At 45.4% G+C, this 9,136-nt stretch overlaps 1 protein-coding gene across 5 annotated transcripts in view; it reads right to left on the bottom strand.

The window, feature by feature from the left end:
- The window catches only part of Fank1 (fibronectin type III and ankyrin repeat domains 1), a 63,114-nt gene that overhangs the window by 20,502 nt on the left and 33,476 nt on the right, over positions 1–9,136 (bottom strand). For all 5 annotated transcript variants that reach the window (XM_015498394.2, XM_015498391.2, XM_048791370.1 and 2 more), the window contains exons 2-3: positions 5,752–5,929; positions 2,632–2,756 (exon numbers count right to left, since the gene is read on the bottom strand). In XM_015498394.2, the coding sequence (XP_015353880.1) occupies positions 2,632–2,756; positions 5,752–5,924 (298 nt within the window). In that variant the 5' untranslated portion in view covers positions 5,925–5,929. The remainder of the gene's footprint in view (positions 1–2,631; positions 2,757–5,751; positions 5,930–9,136) is intronic.

Genomic DNA, 9,136 nt, shown 5'->3' with positions numbered 1-9,136 from the left:
CATCCCACAGCTGTCCACTGATGACTCCATTCCACATCACCCACCTTACCTGCTCAGCGAGGCCCTCCCAATGGGGGGTTGCTTCCTAGCACATCCTGACCAGGAAACTCTGCAGCATGGAAATGTGACATCCCAGTAAGTTCATCTTGTGCTTATAAGACCAGGGTATTTTGATTTTATGATAGAATTAAAATCTATGTATTATTGCAGCTTCTGTAGGAGGTACTCAGCACTTCACGTTTTCTGAGAACAAAGGGGCCCCTCATAGAAGAGAGGGAAAGACAACATAATTGTTCATCACTCCTTGCTTGCTGAGTTTCAGCAGAAGACAGCAATAGCCATTAGTCAGGAAATAAGAGCCCCTTCTCAGCACTAGCTCATTCACCCTCCTCCCCAGGAGGCAAAGAAAAACGAAAATGTCCCCTGGATCCATGTGAACTAACCTTAAACAGATACATTTAAGAGATTACACGAATTTTTGACAGACACAGAAAAGAAATGAGAAGGCCTTTGTTTGCAATGCACAGCAATTCTTTCTACTCCCACTCTGGGCAGGAGTCACAAAGAACAGAAAGGAAATTCCAGAGTGGACAGAATGTTCCTCTCCACTCACCCCCAAGCCCTTTAAGACCCTGTGGGCCTAGCCCAGGGAATGCCATTGATAAGTGCAACTGAATATAAAGAAGGCAAGCCTTTGCATGTTTTGTTTCCAAGAGTTATGAGTGCTACAATTACAAACATCAAACTGATCCTTCTTTGGTACGAACGTCCTTGGATGCTCCTCTGAGCTAGAAGTAATGCATGTGGCCTGGACACCTGGAAGGGGAGGGCACAGCAGTCTTTGGGAAGCCATCATTCATTCTATGCAAGGGGGTCATTTAGTTGCAAGATGTGCCCACAGATATTATAATATGGCAATAACACCTTTCTTGGTGGAATTTAGATCTTTATTAAAAGTAGTGAATAAATCATGAGCTCATTGGGGAAGATATTTTCCAATTAACAAGTAGCAGCTGTTTTTCTTTCTTTTTTAAGGGCCCAGCTGATTAAAATTGCATGCCTCATTTAAGCAAGAGTCTCATGTACTTTACCTGGGAAGAAAAAAAAAAAAGTCTGAGCATCCTTTATTCAAACAAAGTACATGCTTTTGTGATTCATTAAAACGCTCTCCAACCGAATGCAAATCATCAACCCACAGAAGCATTTTCACTTGCTCTGTATAATGTGTGCATTTTTAATTCTTTGTTTAGCATGATCTGCCTCCTTAAGAGTCTGCACGATATTGTAACAATAGCATAAGGGATCAGCATCCCGCCAGCAGAGCCTGCCTCATTTAGAAAGCAGAGGATGCCTGACTTCTACCACCCAGTAGCACCCCAGGAGGCCTGGCTGCCTGCCTGCCTGCAGGCACTTGTGCTGGACCTAGCAATGAGACAGTGTGACACTCCAGCACAGTGGGCCATCACCAGCATGCCCTGGTTCCATAGGGGTCTTATCTAACTGCCCACAGAAGCTGTGGGGGGTAAGCACAAGCATCTGGACCAGCTATGTCTGCAGCCTGTCCCCAGGCAGCTAGGCAGGAGGAGGCACACCTTGCCCACAGGCACAAGAACCCGTGGCAGCTAGGCAGTCCGCTGCTCTCTGCCTTCCTGAAGGATTTCCACGTGGCATACCAGCAACAGGGAAACTCCAGCCAGAAGACCTGGAAGTCCGTGCTCTGGCTTTGCTGTGCTACTAAGAGGGTACTAGTGACCACCTGAAGCCCACCACAGTTGGTTTCAGAACAGCCATGATCACTTCCCCTATAGGTCCAGGTGGATGGGCCCCAGTATTTCCTGATAGACACCAGTGTGAGCCAAGAAAGCCAACATTTCTTTTCATACTCTTAACTCCCACTCATAAATAAATGCCTAAAGGACACAATCAAAAGCCACATAAAATGTACATAAAAGCCAAATGTCACACTGAATATAACTGAAAAATACTTTCCTCACAAAAGGAATATTTTCTTTATATAACCCAAAAAAGACTGATCTGTATGTATTGTGAGTGGCCATGAAGGACTTTTCTGATCATTTTAACCTGTTCAATATGGTAACTCAAAGATGACACTGAACACTGTATCGTTAAAATGTTTTCAAACGTCAATCTCAGAAGGTACTATAAAACTGGGAAAAGGACAAAGTGGTCAAAGGCACTGTGGCCAGCCTCCCTGGACACCCCCTCTGCAAGGATTCCTTCCAGAACACTCTGTGGCTGGGGGCAGCACTGTGCATTCCTCACAGGACCCCAAGAATCAGATGTGTCTGGCCAGTCAAGACACACACTGAGTAGACTGACCCCTTCAGAGAGGACACTCAAACACACAGCGGCTAAGCACACACTCGTGGCCCTCTTCCTAAGCAAGGCAACTCCGCCCTGGTGCCAATGTCCACGACCAGGACAGTCCTAGAACAAAATCAGCCGTCTCCCATTCTGTGAAAGCATAATGGACATCCCTTGGGTCACACGTTACAGGAAGCCCGGGCAGTAAGAATGCTCTGTGAGGCCGGGGAAAGGCAGGACACTGCCTCTGTACTGCGTCTCGTGCCTGTGCCCTGGACTCGCCGGCCTCGAGCACCGTGTACTCACTGGTCGTGGATACCGACATGATGCGGCTGTACTCGCATTCTCCAGAGGGGCTGGTGACCTTTAGTCGGAATCTGTATAGTGTCCTCGGTTCCAGACCTTCAATGACGTGCTTCGTTGCATATCCCCTAGACAGGAGGAGACACGACACACTGCTGATGACACCAGGTCATCTGACAGGCATCCTGCGTAGGTTGTGACAAGGGCAGGGGGGAGCAACTTTTGAATACTGTCTATGTCCAGTACAGAGCTGGTCATGGGTTTTTTAATGCTTTGAGAACAAAGGACAGGTCACACTGGCACCTCTGTCCCTTCCCAGCACATGCCCTCCCTATCCACAGGTCCTCACCCATGACTGGCCCCTTGCTTGCATACAGTTTTGTACCCTGGAGAAGTAATCATTCTAACCCATGACACTTATCCTTAAAGGACAAAGTTCCACGTTTGAACGTGCATGTATTTGAGTTTCAAGTGGGATCTTCCGTGGGTGGGGGAGGCTGCCTCTCAGACAGCTGCATACTTCAGGCCCAACACTGCAGGGAAAGACCCCAGGGCAGTGCCCTAAAGACAGCTGGCAGCTCATGAGCAACCAACGGCAACCGGAGGGCCAGGTGCATGTAAAAGAACCCAGACAGCTTGTGATGAGGTCAGTCCACCAGGCAAACTCTGTTTTAATTATTTTTTTTTTTTGAGACAGGATGTCCCACTGTTGCCCAGGCTGCCCCTGAGCATCCAGGCTCTATCAATCCTCCTGCCTCAGCCTCCCCAGCTACACTGGCAAGTCTTTAAACTCTCTAAAATGTATTTTGAGTTCAATCATTTCTCAAAATGTTCTGCTTTCGCCCACCTCAGTTATTGCAAGTTTCCTAATTGGTCCTTCCCACTGCATGCCGCCTTGCCCCCGTCAGCCCGAGCTCAACCTGCAGCCAGTGTGTCCTCACAGAGCCTGAGCCAGACCAGGCCTGCCCCGTGTACCCTTCTCCTTTGGCTTTCCCACTTCACATTAAAAGCCAGAGGTCCTCCCCCAACCCACAGGCTCTCATGACCTCACCAACCTCGCCCTTGTTCACGACACCCCCGAGTCCCTGGACCGCTGCCTGCCCTCTCCCACCTCAAGGCTTTCCGCTGGCCACTTGCTCTGCCTGCAATGTTCCAGGTACCCCCACTGCCTTCAAGTCTTTACTCAGAAGTTACCTTCTTGTGAAATCCCCCCCCCACCTAGACCCCAGCTTTTCCTATGGTTTTTCTCCTTAAGAGATCACACCTGGCACACTTATTTATGACTAGTCTTCCTCGCCACAAGGAATTTCTGCCTGTCCCCAGTGCCATGTCCTCAGCATCCAGGACAGTGCCCGGGCACATTGCTGGCACTGAATGATACATGCCAGTGGATGGAGAGATGAGAGATGGGGCCAGTTACCACAGGAGTGGATGGGCAGGGCAGACCACAGGGACGTTCTCAGTCGAGGGAGACTCTGACCTGGCAGGAGAAAGGATGGGATGAAGGGGGACACTTGACGCACAGGGAGAAGAGTAGACACACCTGTAGAAAAAGTCAAGGCATGTTCAAGACAGGAAGCAGACCTAATAGGAGGGTCATGCTCAGAGATGAGGCAACAGGAGAGGCGGTGGGCAAACTGTGAAGAGAAGCAAACCTTAGTCTAAGGAGCTTGACCTTCATCCTGCAGGCCAAGGACACCTGCTGGAGATAATTTGACAAAACGAGATTTAACAAGAAATCTCTAACCTACAGGATAGAACAAAGGAATAGAAGGCAGGAAAAGAGGAGCAAAGCCCACTCCTGAAGGCGACCAGGGTGTTGGGCATTGTGGGCCAGGGTCCACGGTGGTGCTTGCATTCTACCAGACTAAAATGCCCTGCTTAATGAGAGGGTCTAGGAGGACCACCGAGGGCCAGCTCACAAAACCAGGTGGCCGTCTCTGAAAAGCCGTGGAGGGGAGCCCAAGTCGGGAAGAAGTTCCTAAATTCACAGGCCCATCATCAGATGATCTGGATAATTGCTTTTTTAAAGGAAGACATTCGCTGGTTTAATGCAATCTAGAGCACAGGCCAGAACAGAACAAAAGAGGTCAAGACTAACATAGTGCACGCCTGCCACCTAGTGTCAAGTTGGAGCATCCGAGTCTCTCAGGGACCACAGGAGCCCAGGCATGTCCCTGGAGCTGGGGTCTGCAGCGGGGCCACCACTCAGCAATACCAGCCAGCATCCGAGGCCATTCCCTGGCCCCAGGGCAACCTGGTCTCGAGGGAGAATGTAACGGTGCACATGCACACATGATGCTGGGACATGAGCACCTGCCTTCCCTGTGACAAGGTGAGCATCTACCTGGCCACCTAGCAGAAGGAAAGAGCCAAGAGGAAGCAAAGCAACACCTGGGATGGCTCCCTCCAGGCCACAGGCAACGGTGGCAGGAGGGCTAAGGGAAAAAGGTGACACCTCATTTCCTTCTCCATAGAAATTCTTAAAACTAGTGGGATTCATGCTTTTAGAGGCAAACCACCATCACAGAGGAATATATGGCATGATTACAATAACATCTTCAGGTGGTCAAGCCAGGAATTATTTTCCCATGATAACTACATTTCAGATTACCTTTTCCTCCCTCTGATACAAAGAAATGTTGCTCAAATATTGGAGATATTAACACTTAGGTTTACATGCTTCATGTGTGTGCTCATGTGCATAGGAAGGGAGCTGGAGAGACATGGCAAGGGGACACTGAGTAATGTAAGATCAGGAAAGTTGGCCACCGTGGACCACATTCGGGCTCATCCCACAACTCTGAACATGACCTGCTAGAAGCCTTGCTTAATTTCATCAGACTATCTTCTGTTTCTCTCTCTACATTTTGGATTTCTAAAACATACCTTCAAATTAGTTCCAAAGTCAAAGAAGCTCTCAAGGTACAGGAGGCTTAATTTCAAAGTCACTGCTAATGCTTTTTTCTGAAAATTATAATTCAGAAAACAGCATGAATGCAAATTGTGCTGACTCATTCTTCTAATTTCAAAACAAGCAATGGCTTTTCAGAGATAATAGAAATTGCTTTAGACGATCAGGAAACCAAAGCAAAATGGTAAGCAATCCAACGTTGCACCTACGTATAAATGATACCGTAAGTGTGCGTTTTGGGGTCTTCTTCCTCAATTGAGAATCTAAGCCACTGTTCCTGAGGACCTTGCCGTTTCTCCTTCTTTTCCAGATCCCAGTATAACTCAATGCTGTGATGAGTCACTTTGCCCACAACAGGTGGATGAGGCTTTGAGGATGGCATGGTTTCTAAAAAAAGAACAATACAGAATTTCAGAACCCCATTTCCATAAGGAAGAGAGACTGCCGAGTGGACTTCAGCTGCTCAGTGACTCAACTGTTTCTCACCGTCAGGCACACGTGGGTGCTGACACCTGGAAAGCAGAGGGGACACCAAACTCAGAAGCTAATCAATATGTCAATTCCAAGGACAGCTGGCCTGGAATCCCCAGAACACTACCCACCAGGACCTTACGGCATTACGCCCAGACAGAGTTGTGCATTCTGTGATAAAAGTGTCGGTATTTTCATCATAAACATCCTAAAATATGTATGTTAGCACATTGTTTTAGGATCCTAAAGTAACGGGCCAAAGTGGAAGCTTCACCAGGGCAAGAGAGCAGAGGCCAGAGCTGTAATGAGAGTGACAGAAGTGCCAAGTCACAGGCCCAGCCACTGGGTGGAGGCAGCAACAGTGGCATTGTGTAACCGTTTGTGCCAGATACTGTCCCAGACCCTTTACACTTATTCAACTTCACCAACTCCAAACAGTTTCAGACACAAAGAGCTTAAGTAACTTGCCCAAGATCACACAGAAGTAACCAGCAGAATCAGTATTACAAAAAAAATGGTCTGGCTTACGAGTCCCTAACTTTTAACTCCATGCCCCACTGCCCCTCAGACGTACAGGGGTAAAACGTAGACCTGGGATGAAGAAAGTCTGCCATTTATTGACTTATTCTCCAAATCATTCATTTTTAACTCAGATTTAACCACAGTGAAATTTTAAAATAAGAAAACTTGACCCAAAAAAGGTAAGCCAGGAAATTGTTTGAACAAAGTCCAGGGCTGCTGTGCAAAGGGGGAGGAGGTGAAGGCAGCACCTTCCCACACCGGAGGTCCCAGTCCACTGACCTTCAGGAACCCAGTCCTTGAAAAGGAAGAGGGCCCAAGAAGTCCACATCCACCAGAAGTGGAGGCCAGGAGGGCAACAAGGCTGGGCCCAGGTCCACCTCTAGACACCACAGGGGCAAGAGCCAGCCAGTTGCTTTCTCAGGCTCAGCATGGGACATGGAGGAGCAAGAGCCACAGTGACAGGCAGGAAAAGGTCCCAGATGTGGGTAAAACCAGTAGTGAGGCAGTGTGCAGCTACAGCCAGAAAAACTCTGAGCTTGAGCAAAGAACACACTTCAGCAGGAAGGCACTCTCAGCAGTCCCAAGGTGCAGCAAGCTCTTCCTCTGTAAACTCACTGTTTCAGCTTTCCTAGCAAGCCAGGATTGCAGACAGGTGTGTGAATCCATGACTACAGCCCGGCTCCTCCGATCTGGGATTTAACCTATTGTCAGCATAACAAGTAACATATCTTCCCTAAGACAAAAAATCTTTTGAAAAACTCAAAAGCTAACCATTTTGTTTTTTATTTAACCAGAATGTTTTCATAAATATTATATGAGTTTTATAAAATGTATGCAACCTATCCACAGACATCCATAGGCACAATTTGCACAATTTTTTTTTAACACACAATACTTTTAAAACTCTACTTTTTCCTGGTTAGAAGTTTCAGATCTTTTAAGAGGAGCTTTTACTCAATTTTTTTAAGTCTAATAACCAGGTTAGAAACTATCTCAATCTCAAGTCATAAATTAAGGTTTAAAATTTAAATTTTCTAAAGATTACAAACAAAAATTATAACAGAACTTGCATTCAAGTTGGCATGGTAACCTTTAAGTGATCAACATGATCTTCCAACTTTTCCTATCTTGAATGTTTTCCCCAAAAATGAAAAATGAAAAAACAATACTATAGGAAGTACCTCAAAAGATTGATTATATGAGAATTTATGTACATGTTACGTACCATAAAAGCTTTTCATAAGAAAGTCCTCATGCAAGTATGACAAATAAAATACTGTTATGCCCTGGTACCATTTGCCAAGTAGTAAATAATGTGAACATGAGTAATGAAAGACTTCATGCACTGTCACCATTCAGTCCCCATGGTTACTTAGAAGATGGCATAAAACTTGACTCTCAAATACATAAGAAACCCATAGTAAAAAGCTATCTTACAAATCATGGTTTTAAAAGAAGAAACCCGTAGAGTTTAAATAAACTAATATATGATATGAAGATTTAGCATCCAAATTTTCTTAAAAGGGTCATAATAATTAAAATTAATACAAAAGTGCCAATCCCATAAAACTCAAATTCCTGAAAAATATCAGACCACTCAGGAGTCTTCTTAAAACCAGTTGATCCTATTTCAAAAGCTCTAGAGATGACTCGTGAGCATACTCTGAATTGGAATTAGCAGTTATAATTGGTATCATGAAAAGTGGGAAATAAAGAGAAGAGGCAAGTACATTCATCATGTAGGTAGAGACACCAGGAGCAGAATTGTTTCCTTGTCCTTCCAGAAAAACACCTGAAAATTTACTGAGGCCAAATCTCACTGACAAGGGACCACTGCAGCCTGGCCTCCTACAGCAGATGTCCACAATGAAAGGGACACCATGGTGAGGAGCACTGAATGAGGAGCAGCAGAGGCTGCACCTCAGAGTAACTGACCACGCTTGGCCCAGTACTTACAGCATAAAACTTGACCCCCAGGAATCAAAAGCACTCAAAATCGAGATACTATGGCAATCACAAGCATTCCTGCATTTTGGATTTTTAAAGTATCAAAAACATTTTTGCCATGAATATATATTGAAAAAGGAATTTTAAAAACCAAATATTAAGAGCCACCTAGTGAGGACAGTTTCTCCCTCACTTAAAAATTAGGCAGCTAAAATAAGTTTTTTCTACCACTCCTCTATGGAGTCTGTAAAGCCCTGATGGGTGAAAGTGCCAAGCACATAAGTAGATATATAGAGATTTTTTAAAATGATAACCACCACTAAACACAATTAAGGAAATGCTCAGTTTCTACTAAGCAAAAAGGGGGCATTAAAATAATTGTGAGGTATAATTTTATTTATAACATTGGATGCAAAACATGTCATTGTGATACCCCATGTCGTTTGAAGCTCTGATGAAACTGGTGTGATCATGGATTGTAGCCACAAGGTACCAAAGCAGTTCAGCCACATTCTACCATGATTGTAAGACATCCCACTGCTGATCCTACTCCTAAAAAGCATCTAAAGGAAAGAATTCAGAAACCAAAAAGTGTAAATGGCAAAATTGTTTTTTAATCATACATGCTTTTAGTTTTTATTATGGAAGAAATTT

This window comes from Marmota marmota, unplaced genomic scaffold (assembly GCF_001458135.2).
Source record: "Marmota marmota marmota unplaced genomic scaffold, marMar, whole genome shotgun sequence".
NCBI classification, from domain to species: Eukaryota; Metazoa; Chordata; class Mammalia; order Rodentia; family Sciuridae; genus Marmota; species Marmota marmota.
The sequence above is the reverse complement of the archived record's forward strand: the minus strand, read 5'-3'. Positions and strand labels throughout refer to the sequence as shown.